This window comes from Protopterus annectens, chromosome 14.part0, assembly GCF_019279795.1.
Source record: "Protopterus annectens isolate FY-2018-M chromosome 14.part0, PAN1.0, whole genome shotgun sequence".
Lineage (NCBI taxonomy): Eukaryota > Metazoa > Chordata > Ceratodontiformes > Protopteridae > Protopterus > Protopterus annectens.
The window spans coordinates 314824971-314841980 of NC_056748.1; the positions used below are offsets into that span (position 1 = coordinate 314824971).

At 37.0% G+C, this 17010-nt stretch overlaps 1 protein-coding gene across 1 annotated transcript in view; it reads right to left on the reverse strand.

Annotated features, from left to right (window-relative positions):
• Positions 1-17010, reverse strand: part of LOC122788658 (deleted in malignant brain tumors 1 protein-like) — a 1289564-nt gene that overhangs the window by 762914 nt on the left and 509640 nt on the right. The window contains exon 18 of the mRNA XM_044055554.1: positions 8084-8237. Within this exon, the coding sequence (XP_043911489.1) occupies positions 8084-8237 (154 nt within the window). The remainder of the gene's footprint in view (positions 1-8083; positions 8238-17010) is intronic.

Genomic DNA, 17010 nt, shown 5'->3' on the forward strand with positions numbered 1-17010 from the left:
AAAATGGTATTACAGTGTTTTTGAGAAAACATTAGGAAATGTTTCTTGAATTAGGTTTTGTATATGTGTGGGTGAGGATGGAGTTGGGATGTGCACTGATGCAATATACAGTCAAGTATACCTTCCTAGTGTCACATGGTATAATACCCAATTTGCTGCACTATCATCAACTGTGTTGCTTTTGGGTAAGGCTAGAATTTGTAGTAAGGAGTTACATTTTACTAATGGAAGAGCACCTCCTCCTGACCTTGTTCTAGTCTAGTGTCAGAGACTTTGGTGGTGTTGCTTTGTATAAAGTTTGAAGGACATATGTTATCTTTTAGCCAGGTATCTGATATAGCTACTATGCGTGTTGTTCTGTTGACAATCAGACTTAGTTTGCCCATTTGTTGTTAATGCCACAAGCATTAATCAAGACAAAGTTTTGGTCTTTTATTGTGGTGAAATGTTATGGAAAGTTAATTTGGCTAGAGTAGTGTGAGAGGCCAGGGTTTAAGTATATGCCTCTTGACAGCAGTAGACAGATTAGATTAGGAGGTGTTTTTTGATAGTGTATGTCAGAATTTTTTCAAGTTTGGTAAATTGTAATATCTGTCTGACATTCTGTGATTATGTGGGACTTTTGTCTACATGTTTCAACAGATTTTCCCATTAGGCATTCATGATTAACATCATTGTTAACTGAAGTGAAAAGCACCTGCAAAGGCTGTGTTAGTGTAATCATATTAGTCTAATTTTGTTATTTCAAGCTACCTAACATCAGTAGCCGCTTCTTACTATATATGTATTTTGTAGGAAGATTGATTTGTTGTTGGCTAAGGGTTTTGTTATTTTGAAAATGTGGAATAACTTTTAAGCAGATTCATTAATGCATAATCATTTAATATAACATTTATATTAACCAAAATCTTTACACCAATATCAAAAAGCTAATTCAGGACTGCAGCATAGAAGAACAAAACCCTGACTATGGCCATGCAATCTGGATTTAATTAGCAATTCAGGTGCCCATTGTGCTGACTACAGAGGATGGATGTGACCGTTCTGAGAGGATTAGAGCTTGAACACTGGTGCATTTTGCAATTGATCTCTAATGGAGGTTGTAGACATGCAAGGAACTTTTATCTTTGGGGAGGCAGAGAACTGGTTGAGTCCACCATAGAGATGGCATGTACATCTCAGTGACAGCATGTAAGTCTCAGTGGGAGTACAATAAAAAAACTTCCCATGCAGCATATATGGTGTTATCCTGAGGTAGTACTTCATACTCCTGACTAGCCCCGAACATGGGTGAGATAAAGTCCAGCTAGAAATGAGGAACCAATATCACAAAGTTGTCTGCTTATAATGTAAGCTGAAATTAAAAGCATAACACAGCTGGAAAAGCTGAATTACTCTCTTCAATGTTATTTAAATTTTCACTTTATTTCAATTTTTATCTGGCTATTAAAAGTCAGTAGCTCATTTTAAATTGAAATCGAGGGGTATGTTGGTAAGAAGGGGATACCTAGTTTGGTTGCAGCAAGAAGTATTAAATAAAGTTAAAAGAAAGCGGGAAGAAAAATATATTTATCTATTATTACAAAAAGGCAAAGTTGACTTAAGCAATAAAACTAAATTTAGAAGTTGGTCATTTAAATTTTGAGAACTTTATTGTATTAACTTATAATTTGGATAGTTATAAAACATATTACATATAACAACTGGGATATTTCAACTAATGAAGGAACACTGTTTAAGAATTTTGGGGTAAAGTCACATTTTATTACTAAAAAAGGATAGAACTTTAAGTAATATTTAGGAAAGAATGATTGCAAGATAACATTCCTAACAGTTTAAAAAAAGATTATATTAAAATTCAGAATTTTGATTAACTATTCCCCAAGAGCTATTTGAACTGTGCCACACAATGTTTGCTGTACATAGGTTTATAATGCCCAACGTTTTATATAGGGAAAATGGCAAGAACTCTCCATGAACATATTTATGACATGACATATGTACACCATAAATAAAAGTAATACAATAACAGTTTGTATAAATGTGCAAAGTAATGATGGTCATGCCTTTGCCTTCTGAGTACTAGAGAAAGTGAATGAAAACCCAGGGGATAGACCTTGGCATGAATTAATAGAATATCATGAATTAATTTGGCAGTTGAAGTTGAAGGCCAACAAGCCATCTGCTTTGAATTAACTTATTTCAGTACACAGTGTTATAAGATTAAAGGCTATGACATGCTAACTGTTAATGAGTAAACATACGTATTTAAATTTGTATTCATATGTTTATATTTATATGTTTTGTGTTGTATTAGTCTCTTGTACTTTGTTGGTTAGAAATTATTTTTTATTATTAAAATTTCTTAGTAACTAATGACGGTTTGTATGTATTTACTTAATTGCTTGCATGTCACATGTGTAAAGGTATTTAAACTTAAAGTGTATTCGGATACATTATTATCATGAAGTCTCACTTAATGTTAATAAACATTGCGTTTGCTGAAGGTGCTCCAAGATTTTTTATTGGATTTGTGTTTTTTTTTTTTTTTTTATGACTATAAGATATGAGCACTGTAGCCTTCTATGCAGGGAGATAAACTGTAGCATCTGCTTGATACATTTTGTAGAAAGCAGTTAACTACAGTTTAAAAAAAAAAAAGATTATTTTCTTTGTTTGAGTTTTCTTTTTATACTATAATATCAGGATTGAGGGTCAGGAACAGGTAGCAGAAATGAGACGTACATGACTGATGATTCTGTTTTTTTTTTTTTTTTTTTTTTTGCGCTCTTTTGTTGATGAGCTGGGCAAGTGGTCTACATGGTTGTTGTGCCAGCACAAGGAGTGATAATTTTTTTTCTCTGAGAGGGTGGGGTGCTAACTCTTGGGAGCAGGGCAGGGCATCAGTTGAACCAGCTATCTCACTGAGGTGGAGGAGTTAGAGGAGCTATCAGGTAGGTAGTAGAGCTAACAGCAGAACAAGTTATGGTGTTGTATATCATTTTGTGTACCAGCAGAAGTTGGATGAATTTGTGACAGAGAGGTAGCTCAAGACAGTTGAAGGATTTGAGTAAAATGCAACAATAGGAATGGTTTGGCAAATTTGCTACAAACCTAACCTAGTTCCAGTACTGATGTTACATTTCTGCATTTTCAGCTGAGTAAGTAATAGATTAAGGAAGTAGATAGGGATTGGTGAGAAGTAAATAGTTTAAAGAAAAAAAATGATTTATTGGTTTGCTAACAAAGTTTATTGCTTCTCTAATTTATGAATGAGAGCTTCTAATGCCCCTTTTAAGATCCTTAGCCTGGCTTGTAAATAAATATCTATCTATATATATATATATATATATATATATATATATATCTGTATATATATATATATATATATATATATATACATGCTTATATATATATATATATATATATATATATATATATATATATATATATATATATATATGTGTGTGTGTGTGTGTCTAGGACTATTGAACGAAAGTTCAATAGTCTGAAACCACATCTACCGAACACATTTTAGCAAAAGTGCTTTTTACCAAAAAAGTACTTTCACTAAAGTCCCTCAAAAAAGTAAAAAAAAAAAAAAAAAAACAAAAAAACACACAACTAATGTTTACGCAGGGGGCAAGCCCCCCTGTACCCCCCATGTGGAAGGCTGTGCCCTGACACCCTCTATTTTTATATTCTCACTCTGAGATCACACTACAGTGGGGAAAAGGGAATATTCCCTTATCCCCACTGTACTACAATCTCAGACATTCCCCCATGATTTCCCTTACTTTTCAGCATACTTCTGAGAAAGTGCTTTTTCGATGAAAAGCACTTTCGTGAAAGTATGCCCAGCCATTTTAGTTTCGGTGAAACGGCCGTGCGGGGAATAGTAGGGGACCAATATATATATATATATATATATATATATATATATATATATATATATATATATATATATGTATATATGTATATATAAACCCACACACACACACACACACACACACACACATGCACACGCGCGTGCTCGTGCACGCACACACACACACACACACACACACACACACACACACACATACATTTAAAGAGTGGATTAACATGGATTTCACAGGAAATCACAATTAATATGGCTCAGATGTGTGCAGTTACCTTGAGTTACCTGCAGTGAATTATTCTGTAAGATGGTACTTGCAAAACTAACACACAGTAGCTTACCTAGTTACATATACATTACTTTCAACATTTAGCCTTTTGAACAGGTATGTTTTAGTTCACTGGCAGCACTCTTCCGTATTTAGCATTTCAGTTGTTTGACCTACTTCAATTTATGTATGCTTCAGAATCTAGTCCAACTAAACACTCTGCTCAAATTACCAAGAAACTTCACATCCTCATGGTAAAACCCTTTTTTGGAGTCTGAAATAATATCTTTTATAAGAAATATTCTACTGTATATTAACTTTGCAAGTACCTTATTACTAGCATTTAAAGGGAGTTTAGTGTACATTAGATGTATATGTCTTACTTTTTCTAATAATGTAAATGATTACTGTTATGCCATAGTGTTCAAACAGGGACGGTGATCATTAAAACATGAGTAGAAGCAAAACAATTATGTTATTGATAGGCCAAGTGGCTGTGAATTCAATTGTTTCAAACAGGCTTGGATGTTTACTTTTCTTCCTCTCTATGCGATGTATTAACAAATCTTTATCTATTCCCTGCATCTTGTTAATCAGTTCTTTATGTCACCTATACATAAGTCATAATTATGAGAATACAGTTTTAATAGCATCCAAAACTTAATTCCACACCTTGATCAGCACTTCGCTATTGTATACATAAGTTGGTAAACCTTTTTCTGTATGCTTACAAAAACTCTATTGAATCATGATTTCTGTTCACAGTGGCCATTATAATTTTCTTCTTTATTCTAGGCTCTTTATGCTTAATTTTATCCATTGTCCATATGTCATCACAGATTTCAGTTCTCCTGTGTTTTACAGTTTTTTCCACAACTTCCAATTTCTGACTTTATTTTTAAGTCTTCATTATGTTTTGAGATGTCCCAATTCTGCAGAAGACTGTTATGATTCACATATATGCCAGCACTACATCCAGCGTTGTTCCTACATTAACTGCATTACATGAAACAGGAGGATTGAAAAATACCTTTTTGGATCTAGAAGTGTATAAGAAAATAACCGCCTTCTTTAGGCTTTTGCTACAACTGTAGCGTTTTCCCTTTCATGGTTCCTTCTATTATCGCCACTCACATTTCAACAAGTGCATTGCTTTCACCAGCAGCAGCACTTAACGTTGTCAGGAAAAGTGACAGGTTTCTGCCCTGTCCCACTTAATAATGAAAGAAATAAGGTGTTATCCTATAATGCTTATAGATCTCTACATCCCTTAAAAAGAACAAGGGTGCCTCATTATTATGTGTGTATTCTATTTTGTTTCCTCAGCAAATAACTTAAAGTAATTTCTCATTTAATCTGCAGATTCTAGTGCAGCATATAAAACCTTAACTTTTCTGAATGCCAGTTGCTGCAATACAGTGAAAATATTTTTGCCAAATCTCTGCATGCCTGCAATTTTGAAAGTAATGCTTTATTGGTTCAGAGATTCCCAGATAAGTTCGTGCAAGCCATTTTATGCCTAGCCTAGCCTAGCCAATTTCCATTTTGATGCTTGCATTTTTTACTCTATTTTCTTAGAAGTTCCCAAGCTAACCCTTGAGAATTCCTCCCCACAGACCTGCTCATTCCTCTAGAGTGCTATTAGCACATTTTCTTCACTGGGGCAAAGGTCAAGAACAGCAGACTAGGGTGCAATTATCCACATTTAGAAATTAGGGTAATTTTTGTATGCTTTTTGTCCCCATGCCTGCCAGTACTCAAGCCTCCTCTAACTCAAGAGAAGTAATCATACAGTGACCCACAGAGGTTTCTTCTGATCTTGCTAGCGTCTCAGCAATGTGGTAATTTTTGTTTTGAACTACTAGCTCCGCCCTTTCAGAGGTGAAACATGCAGCCTACATCACCATGCATCTTTGTATCCAGTAAAGTATGCTGCTACATTTATGGCTTGGTGAGCTAATTGCCCACCACAGGACTACCCGTTAATTTCTGTTTTATTAAACACCTTTATTGAATTATTCCTTGTGGCATAGCAAATTTACTTTTATATAAATGTAATCAAACTGTACCAACAAGTTCATGTTTACAAACATTATACTTTACACATATTGCTATATATCATATAACCTAAGTAACATTACATAAATTATTCAATTCCTGCCCTTAAGACACCAAGATTTTATTTAGAGTGTAGGTTAAAGATTACCTTCTCTATCAAGGAATGATATACGATTATAGCCAAATTAGAGGAAATAGGGGGCCCTAAATGAAAGACCAGCACTGGTATAGTTTTTAGTAGAATCTAGAACAGAAGCTGCCATTAAAACGGGAATAATTAGTAGAGTATACAAAATATTGCATGATAAATGTAAGAATCAATTATAGGAGGTTAGAAGGGATTGGGAAGAGAGGCTCACAAAGAAAAAATGGGAGGATATATGTATGTCTCCCAAATACGCAATAAAATTTAGAAGATTTAGAATTTTTGCTTGGAGATTTTTAAATAGACATTTTTATATCCCCAAGTAGACTCCAGAGCATTTTTCCTCAGGTAAACAGCAAATGTTGGAGGTGTGACAGGGAAGAAAGAGGTAATTGGGAACACATTTTCTGTGAGTGTGGTGAGTTGACAGACTTTAAGGATTCCCTGCAGGATGCACTGTCGTAGATGCAGGGTGGGCAGATTGGTGTGATGACGGAGATGATTTTTCTGAGCTATGATACAGAATTGGAATTGGAATTGCCTAGATATGGTAAGGCCTTGCTGTGTCTAATTATGGTAGCTGCCAAAAAAGCAATTATTGGAAAATGGAAATCTGAATATAAACCAACTATACTAGAAATAGTAAATATAGTAACAGAGATAAAACAACTGGAATTGGGATCTTTAGAAAAGGACAGGAGCAAACTACATAGGAAAAAATGGTAATACATACATACAGGGGAAGAATGAGGTTTAAAAGAAGGCAGGACTTAAGTGAGCTATGTAATGTTTTACTGAAAATGATTGCATAGATTATAAGTAATGCATAATGTTTGCAACTTGGTGTGTGTATGTATGGTATGTTTTGTAAAATGCTTGGAACTAGGATTGTGTCTGTGTGGTTTGCTTTTATTTATATAAATGTGTGATTGCTTGTGTTGTAAGTGATAGTTTAATAAAGGTGTTTCGTGTTTAAAAAATAACAATAAAAAAAGGACTAACCCTTATTTTCATTGCATTTCCATCAAGTCAGACTAACATAGGGCAATCCTACTCTGATCCCTGCCCCCCAAGAAAGACATACCCAACCTCCTCAAATCAGTGCCAGTATGCATCCATGCAGCTAATCTGACATAGGTAACCTGCCCTGTAGTTGCGATTTACACCTCCATGCTAATGATGTTGGTAAGGGGTCAATGATTTTGCCTAGACCCTCTGCTGTCTGAGGATGCATGTCTGTAGCATCCAAGAAGAGGATGTGCTGGTATGCCATGTGTTATTTCCAGGTGTCCACAACTTGGTACTTATAGACCCTGCCATATCATGACAACACCTTTGGTGTGACTCCCAGTCTCCCCCAGAGATTCTACCATTAAATGTGTACCCAGACACATATGTCGTATGCTTTCTGACAAACAAAAGCAGGAATGCAGCCTTTCATTTTCTCCACCCACACCAGCTCCTCCGGGTACCTGAGCTATTAGTTAAACCTAGGTTGCCTATGCCATAGTCAGGGCTTTTGCCCTCTGTGTTAGTAGAGTAGATTACAACAGGAGAACAATTATTGTTTTAATTTGTGCCTGCCATAGTGCCTTATGTTTTCTCATTTTAATTACTACACATTTTAATCATTACTGTTGCAATGCATTTCCAGTGCAAACCAATATCTAACATTGTAATTTGTGTATTTGATTCTTTGAGTGTGAGAGAAATCTGAAGATGTGTGACTTACTGAAAATCTTCTATGATCAACAATACACGATAGCCCTCATGCACAAGTATTTGCCAAGTACACCTGGCATTATTAGGGTAGTTTCCTGGATAAAATGGACTGCTGAATGATCCACTTGGATTTGAAAGGTATCCTCCACAGTTAGATGGTGCAGCTGTAAATGAAAAATAAATTAGAGTTAAATTCTAGACTTTGAATTTTGTTACTGCAACAGTGATGGTCTACCATACACCTTTAACTTTCATAAATAAATGTAAGTATACATACAAGTACATGATATTGGCAATTATGATACTGATCAGGTCTCCGATCGTATTGAAGTTGGTATATGTTTAAGAAATAGATGTGAAGCAATTTAGCTCAAGAGGAGAATGAAGAGAAGCTGAAAAGATGAATTATGACATCCACCCCAAAAACACTTAACCAACATGCATGTATTCAGAGAGATATGGTTATAATTCCTTGTAGTGCAGGGACATTTATCTGCTCTATGTACTACTAGTTACACAGAAAGAGGACAAAGTTTTGCCTACCAGTACCATGGTTAAGATATGGGTATGTCAGCTGGATGTTAGAGGCTTGGTAGGGCTTTATTGGGGTGTTAATGCTCCCAGTATACTAATTCTATTGTCAACATTATTAAGAGACATTGGAACATTTTACAGTTAGATGATGGTATAAAAGACTTAGTGGGTGAAAAACCATCCTTTAGCTATAAGAATACTAAATCTTTAAAACGTATGCTTTCTTATGAGAGAGTGCCTAAAAATAAGATCTCCTCTGAGAGAAAGGGTACATTTGCATGTCGCTCTTGCAACCAGTGTATATATATATATAATGAAATCTAATGTTTTTATACATCCAGATACTGGTGTTAAATATGAGTTTAATGAATACGCTGATTGTAAGTCAAGAAATGTGATTTAGTTAGCATCCTGCATAAAATGTTATTGTTTCTATATAGGAAAGACTAATAGAACCTTAAGAGAAAGGATACGAGAGCATTTGTATGCTATACATAGAGAGAATGAAGGAATGCCCTAGCCAAGCATGTACTACAAAATGACACCACACATGCCTTTAGATTTTTAGTAATAGGACAGTTAACAGAGACTGAAAGACTTGGTAATATTGGCAATAAGACAGAAAAAGCTGAGGCAAAATGGATTATTAAGCTATCTGCGAATAAAGGTCATGGTCTCAATGATAAATTTTCATTGAGACCATTTTTATTAGATAAACCTTTGAAACATTAAACATAAGTCTCACTATGCAATATGTGTTTTGGTATGTTTTAATATTTTACTTCTACTATTCATTTATTAACATGAGATCTTTATGATATATTTATATAATTTTTATGGAAAGGAAATGATGTATTTTTGTAACTTACTTGTGACTTGCTAATGTGTTTTTCATTGGTGTTTTACTTATATATAAGTTGATTTAAATTTTATGGTTTGTTGAAGTCTGATGAAGCGTTCCAAGCAACATGAAAGCGCTTACTTATTCGAATGAAGGACTTGTCTTTTCATTCATCTGGTTTTGCTTCGTTTGTTGTGGAGTATCATCCTCTTCTGATTTTGGATTTATGCTGACTTTGTCAACAGTTAATTGTGGTGGACTTTGGATTTTTCACTTGCTTGAGGTGGCCCTGTTGTGCATTGAGGTGCTGAAGGAGCTGTTCATGGACTTAGACATAGCTGCTGGTGGTTTGCTTTGATGCACAGGTAACTATCCAGGCCGTTAACTGTGTTGGTGGTTGGGGGGGTTAATGAATGAGTCTTTTCTTGGTTGCCATTTGGCCGCTCTTTAGGCCAGGGAGTTTAGGTGCTGTGATTTGGGGACAGGGCCATAATTTGTGGGGGCTAGTGTTGGTGTTTCATTTTGCTCTGCCCCACATGGCAGAGGTCATGGGGTCTAGGCAGTAGAGTGGGTGGTTTGTTATCTGAGTGGTCTCCATCTGGGACCTTTTTTTTTTTTGAGCTTGGCAGTTGCCCGGTTGTGAAGGCATGATACTTCTGTGATTGTTTCCAGACACAGGGTGCAGAGTTGATCCTTGCCTCTGCTTGTTGGAAATAATAGCAGGAGAGAGAAAAGAAAGAAAAAAAACAAAAGAAAAAAGGGAAAAGGGGAGTTGGGGGTGGCGTGCTTTCTTCAGACATTCAAAGTTCAGACTTCATACCCTGCAGGAAGTTCAGGTTAAAGCAAGAGTCTTATGCTAGCGACTTCTAAGTTTGTAGGAGCAATGTATAATATTGTCCCTGTTTTGGGTTTTCTTCAGATTTTGGGGCCTTTGGCAGGTCCTGCGTTGTGGTCACCTGATGGGCTGTTTCTAGTGGAGTGCCTGTGTCTGGGGGCAGGCTGCGTACAATTTTTTGTTGGGTCGGTTGGAGTAATGTGCTTCTTCCTTGGTGGTTAATGTCAAGAAGGTGAGTTTGTTGGTAGAGTTTTCATGGAGGTTGTTGTGGCATGGTGGAGGTGTGCTTGTTTAGTGATCACAGTAAATTAAAGTTTCCAAGGAGTGAATGGGTTGGGGGGACTGCAAAGGGAATAAAGAGTGTGGTTCATCGTGTAGTTCTGACTTTTCTTTCGGCCAGCAATACTGTAAGAAGCTCTTACTGTCAGGTGATAATCCTAACTGCTGCATCAGTTTAATAGCTCGGTCACAGTTACCCAAGGGTATTTAAATTGGTTAGATGTCTTTCCTGTAAATATTCAGTGTGTATAATTATTTATGTGGTATTCGTTTAAATGCATTTATTTCTGCATAATTAATCTAAACCAGCACTAAACTCTTTATTTTCAGACTATAGTTTTTGTTCAATCTTCAGATGTCTTGGACGTGTATAGCTTGTCAAAGAACTGTTTGGATTTTGCAGTATATCCAGATTGTTGATACAGTACTGGTTACCTTGAATTGTCAGTCTGTATTATCTGCCCATACAAATACTCTTAATGTTAAGAGTTTTAGACAAAGAATAATATAATGATGTCCTTTTGATGCAGCCATTTATTTTCTGAAAATGTATTTAAATGCACAGAAATTCCAAAAAAAAAATAGGTTTGGCTACAGCACTGACTATTTTTGTTTCTTGAGTGCAAGTGTGACTAACAGCCGAGGGAAGGGACTTGTACGTTTCAACTGCACAGATTTGCACAGAATGTCCAGAGTTTTGATTTAGATGTTTGGTTTATTCCTTATAAAGTCTGTGTTTTTCTGGCAGTCATGAAGGGCTTTAGGCATTAAATATGATGAAATAATGACATATATTTGAGTTTCAGAATTCATGTCCTCCATAAAATGCATGCTAACACAAATCCTGTTATTCTAGCAGCATTCTAAGTTTATAACAGTAACATTTAAAAGCTGTCCATATTTTGGGACTTTGTCTCTGCATTAATTTAGGCTTTGCCCAGGATTCCTTGTATTACGAGGTTGAGAGGTATGGCGGGGATGATTAACGGATCATTTTGGAAAATATTTTTAACTTCATTCAGGGAAGATTTGGGTAATGCTGGGATGGCTAGTTGGCTGCTTTGATCATTTAGTACCCTGTGTGAGTACTGCATTTTGAAGGTTTCTGCCTCTACCTTAAAAGAATAAGGATGCGGTGATTCAGTATGCTGCTCAGGTGTTCAGGTAATGTTCAGTTAGCAGATATTCATTCTATTGCCAGAACGGCTTGGTGGGGGTGTCATCAGCAAAATTTAAATCATACCTCGCGCAGGCACACAGTGTCCAAACTTTTGCTTCATATCTGGGGCCACTTTCATAATGGCATTTTGCTGACAATTAGGGGTTAATCATTATGATTGCGGTTAAAGAATAATGGCATGCATTCGGGTTTCAGTCTGGAGAGCAGGCAGAGCAAGGTAAGAGCTTTCTTGTGCTTTGTCTCTGTTCGTAGTAGAGATAACAGGAGTTTGTAACAGCTATAGTGGAGACCTATGGCAATGGGAGGTGAGTGGTCTGTCGGCTTGCTAAGCTTAGAAAGAGTGATAGGTTAGGCTTTGCCCATATGCAGGGTCATTGACCTGCTTTTATTTATAGTCTTGGTCGGACATTTTCCTTGGTGAAATAGAGAAGGATGATTGGCTCGTATTTTACTGCTATCTGCATTAAGTGGACATTGCGGCCTGAGGTGACAGAAGGGATGGATTTTAGCTCATTATCTAGTCGTTTCTTACACATTGGGGTTTTCTATTGCAGTTTCACATAGATGTCAGAACTCAATGTAGACGTTAAAGGGGGAGGGGGGGGTCATAATGCCGAGGTGTTGCTACAGAGTTTCTCGTTATAGGATTTGGGGAATTGTTTTGTTTCAGTTCTTGTATGGTAAAAGTCAAGATACGTATTCTGTTTTGTTTTGTTGCAGACTGTGGAGGAATGGAATTTGAGTTGATGTTGGGGACCAGAAGTGAGGGTGCTTGAAAATGTATGGAAGCTGTTCTAATGGAGGTCTCATTTTCGGGAATGGTGCACAATGAGATTACAGATGGGGGAGTGCATGGCGAGCAGTGGTCCGTGCCTTGTCAGAAATGATTTTGGAAGGTAAAGAATTCTGCTTGTGGGGATGTTGGATTGTGGGAATGGCGCACAATGGGTTAGCAGGTAATCCTAAGTCTGTGCTATTGATGGCACAGCAGGCTTGGAGTTTATTGAGGTAGAGACAAGTTGAAGGAGAGGCATATTGGAACATGGTAATCCTGGGAGAGGGATTGTTTAATGGGAGATTGGGGTTTTCACATGTGAGGTGGAGTCCAATCATTATAGGATCATGGATACTTTGAGGCCACTGGTTTAGGCCTCTGATAAGTTAGCAAAATTTTAATTCTGATATCTAGAATGGAATTGGTGCCAGATTTATAGGGAACTTTGAGGAACATGACTTTTTATGACGTGGGTAAGGGATGTTCCTCAAGGCGAGGTATACTTGAAAGGTATGGGCAGGGAGATAGTTTAAAGTTTCAGCATCTTAGGCTTCTTTGCATTTTAATGTCATGGTTACAGCCATTTGCTGATCAAAGTAGCAAATTGGAGGGGTTGCCAATGTCACATTTTTAGACAAATATGACTTTATGTTTAAATTGTTATTTGGGTTAGATTGATAGCATGGGGATTTTATTGTATTGCTTGTTTATGGAAATGTTCTTAGGATCATTGGAATAGGAGTTAACTGGGCCCATACAGTGTTAATAGGTTGTATAGAAATCACTACTTGACTCCCGTAAATGTTGGTATTGAAATTATCCTTCATATGCAGTGTCTACAGCTGATATGGTAAGTACACAGTTAGGCATGTTAGATGTTGGGTGCATTTACAGTTATCTATTCAGGTTACTGTGTTGGTAGAGGGACCATGATCTGGTGATAGGAAGCTGATATGATTCATAGGGCTTGGTAGGTGTTGGCAATGTTTCATACTAGGTTAGGGTTTAGATGGGAGTACTATAAGAACCATTTCAATTATGCTTGAAGGAATTTGTTAGGACAGTTTTGAAAGCATTGTAGGTACAAGGGTGTTTATTTTTTTGGGATATTTTGGTAGCAGGGTGCTTTCTTTATGTCAGTGATAGAAGTTTGAGCAAGGCATGCTGTGGGAGTTTTCGGAAGTTGGCATGTTCTACTTTGTGTTGCAGCTAGGGTTTTAGCAAGGAGGGACCTTAGGAGGTGCTGTCAGCAAAGGTGAGGATGTCTTTAGGTGCTGCACTGTATCGGATAGTTCGAGGGATGGCTGGATGGCTCTTGGATGATTATATAATGCTGCTGTTATGGGTTAGTTGCTTAATGCTATGATGGCCACTTAAAGCATGTTGTGTTTATATTTGACAGTTGATGATGTTAGGATTGTTACTGGGCTGACTGTAAAGGGATTTTATTTGGTTATTACATTAATTTGGGCGGTAAATGGGGATGTAAGGGGCATGAAGGTAGGCAATCGCTTCTGCATAGTTTTATTGGCCGTGGAGTTTTAAGGTTTGGTTGTACAGTTGGCTGGTAATAGTTTTTAATCCTTGATGCTTCCATTGTCTCAGATACAGATTATTTAGTTTATGTGTAGGGGTTATACTGGGTTATGAATTTATGGTTTGTTACACTGGCATTAGGAAAGGGATCAGTGTTTTTTTTTTTTCAGTGGTTTGGGTAAATGGCTATTTTGTTATGTGATGGAGCTTTAGGAGGTGATACGGATCCATTTTAGTTAGTGGGGATAGGGTACACTGAATGATGATGGCCTAAGGAATTAATGGTCATTAAGTTGCTTAAAGTTTATTGGAGAGAGGGGGAACAGCCTTGTTAGGCTGGGGGGCAGAGAAGAGGGAGAGGTGTGCCCTCTTCTGTTCCCCCTCTGGTTTTGGATGGTCATTCCAATGAATTGGGAAAGGAAGTGAGTATTGAAGGTGTCTAGATAAATAAGCAAGTGGGGATAAGGATGCTGGTTATTTGGTTGGATGTTAATTCAATAAGTGCTAAAGGAAGTGAGTAATGGGACGCTGCTTCATAAGTAAAATAAGTGGGAAGTGCAATTCAATAAATGGTAAAAAAAGTGAGTAGTGGGACACTGCTTCATAAGTAAGTGAGTTGGAGGTATGGATGCTGCTTACTGGGTCAGGATGAGCAAGGTCACACTGTCCTGATTAAGATTACATGGATCTGGATGTCGGAATTCAATCAGTTATATTGGATTTCAGTTGTAATTAATATATATTAGATAACAAGTTATGTTTATGAAAGGTCGTCAAATGTCATTCGGTGTGATGTGTTTATTGAAGGGGACCGGGACAAGTGAGGTTTGGTAACAAACCAATTTGTCCTGGGACATCTTCAGAGTGAGGTTAGTTAAATATATTAGTAGAAGTATAGAGGGTGGGGGGAGGTAAGGGTTAACTAGGGAGGGATGATTGGGAGGAAATGAGGTATGGTCAGGGAGGGGCTTAAGGGATTTAGGCGATTGAATTTGGGTAAGGAATCACATTTCGGCGTGAACTTGCTACCCACCTTCCCTCCCTTTTTTTAGCAGAATAGTGGGGATTATGGTCATTTGTCAGATCAAGTAGGGCAGAGAAGAGGGACAGGTGTGCCCTCTTCTGTCCCGCCTCTGGTTTTGGATGGTCATTCCAGTGAATTGGGAATGGAAGTGAGCATTGTAGGTGGCTAGATAAATAAGCAAGCGGCTGTAAGGACGCCGGTTATTTGGTCGGATATTAATTGAATAAGTGATAAAGGAAGTGAGTAATAGGACGCTGCTTCATAAGTAAAATAAGTGGGAGGCGCAATTCAATAAATGGAAATGAAGTGAGTTGTGGGATGCTGCTTCATAAGTAAAATAAGTGGGAGGTGCAATTCAATAAATGGTAATGAAGTGAGTAGTGGGACGCTGCTTCATAAGTAAAATACGTGGGAGGTGCAATTCAATAAATGGTAAATGAAGTGAGTAGTGGGACACTGCTTCATAAGTAAAATAAGTGGGAGGTGCAATTCAATAAATGGTAAATGAAGTGAGTAGTGGGACACTGCTTCATAAGTAAAATAAGTGGGAGGCGCAATTCAATAAATGGTAATGAAGTGAGAGTGGGACGCTGCTTCATAAGTAAAATAAGTGGGAGGTGCAATTCAATAAATGGTAAATGAAGTGAGTAGTGGGATGCTGCTTCATAAGTAAGCGAGTTGGAGGTATGGATGCTGCTTACTGGGTCAGGATGAGCAAGGTCACACTGCCCTGATTAAGATTACATGGATGTGGATGTTGGAATTCAATCAGCTATATTGTGTTGTCATTTGTAATTAATAAATATTGGATAACTAGTTATGTTTATGCAAGTTTAATAAAGGTTGTCAAATATCATTTGGTGTGATGTGTTTATTGAAGGGGACCAGGACAATAATATGTTGCCATTTGTTCACATGTCAGAATAGTTTGATCAAATATGCTTATGAATTCAGAATCAATTTACTTTTGGATTTTTTTTTTTTTTTTTTTTTTTTTACAAAGAGGGGTTGTAAAGCCATCAAATATTACACATTCTGATTTCATAATTCTAAAATACATTTATTTATTTTGATAAGTGAGTTGCCTATTTTCATTGAAGATCTATGGAGAAAAGCTCCAACAAACTAGTCATGTTACAGTTCACACCACTTTAAATTAACAAATTAAATATCCAGTTGTTACATGACAGAAGCAAACTAAACTATAGGGATTAGAAATGAAAGAACATATTAAGGCATGACAGCTTTTTTTTTTTTCTTTTTCATATGTCTGTAATTGAAGCAGGATTAAAGGGATGGATTTCCATAGACCTGTGGCAGCTGAGCCTGTTTATTGGATGAAAAGTACTTACCCAAATTGAGGACAGAACACTGTCTTGCCATCAGTGAAGGATGGCAGAATTCAGAGCGAGTCTGTACTGATTTGGAGAAGTAGTCACCAAATGCAGCACTGCAGACATGTTGATGCTCCTAATCAAGGAAAATGTCACTGCTCCAAGCCTGTATTCATCATGTGATTTGGAATCTGTTGGTGTAAATGAATACAAGGCACAATCTTATACCATGTATGGGAAGGTGGAACACATGTGTAATGATATACCCACTATGGGAATATTCTTACTGTAAAAAATATGTATCGTGGTTAAAGCAGGCATCTGTGTATAATGTCAGGTAGCTAGCTTTAACTATTGTACGTTTTTAGGATTACACTACACTACTTTGTTAGTATTAGGGGCTAAAAGCCATTCCATGCACAGATTTCCAATAGTTAAGCATAGCCACACCCCAAAAATATCCTACCTATTTATATTTCTTTTTCTGACTCTGCCACTTCAGCTTCCTGTTATTAAGTAATCCCTTGTTAGTGATGGCCATGTGTCCAAACCCCTCTCCATAATCACAAAAGGGCCACTGTAAATCTTTGCACGCATGG